Source organism: Microtus ochrogaster, chromosome 2 (genome assembly GCF_000317375.1).
Source record: "Microtus ochrogaster isolate Prairie Vole_2 chromosome 2, MicOch1.0, whole genome shotgun sequence".
Lineage (NCBI taxonomy): Eukaryota > Metazoa > Chordata > Mammalia > Rodentia > Cricetidae > Microtus > Microtus ochrogaster.
In genome coordinates, this window is record NC_022010.1 from 30,453,314 (window position 1) to 30,453,850 (window position 537).

The 537-nt window shown below is 38.2% G+C and overlaps 1 protein-coding gene across 1 annotated transcript in view; it reads right to left on the bottom strand.

Annotated features, from left to right (window-relative positions):
• Nucleotides 1–531, bottom strand: part of Hmgb1 (high mobility group box 1) — a gene marked incomplete at its 3' end in the record, with an annotated part of 1,722 nt that extends 1,191 nt beyond the window's left edge. The window contains exons 1-2 of the mRNA XM_026784797.1: nucleotides 443–531; nucleotides 25–95 (exon numbers count right to left, since the gene is read on the bottom strand). Coding sequence (XP_026640598.1) covers nucleotides 25–95; nucleotides 443–516 — 145 coding nt within the window. The remainder of the gene's footprint in view (nucleotides 1–24; nucleotides 96–442) is intronic.
• Nucleotides 532–537: the final 6 nt, after the last annotated feature.

Sequence of the window (537 nt, forward strand, 5' to 3'; positions counted from 1 at the left end):
CTCCCAGTTTCTTTGCAACATCACCAATGGATAAGCCAGGGTGTTCTCCTTTGATTTTGGGGCGATACTCAGAACAGAACAAGAAGAAGGCCGAACTAAAACCAGAAATTAAATTTTAGGATTTTAAAACCAAACACTGTCAAATTTTTACTGTTTTGCAATATAAGCACTTACTACTCTCATGTGCTGATGAATTAGTTTTAAGTAATTTCTAGTGATAAAAAGGGACAAAAAAAAAATCACAGTAAGTGGTATCCTGTGCAAAGGAGTCAAGTATTTTAATTCAGATGCCCTGGCTAATATTTTTACCCAGTATGAGTTACAATTTTGACAACTTAAGTACATAACCTGACCCATTCTCAGCCAAGAAACCAAACAGCGGACACTCAAGGTGGATAATTTATACCTACCATGAAACACCTCAAAATAAAGCTGTACTTACGGAGGCCTCTTGGGTGCATTGGGGTCCTTGAACTTCTTTTTGGTCTCCCCTTTGGGGGGGATGTAGGTTTTCATTTCTCTTTCATAACGAGCCTT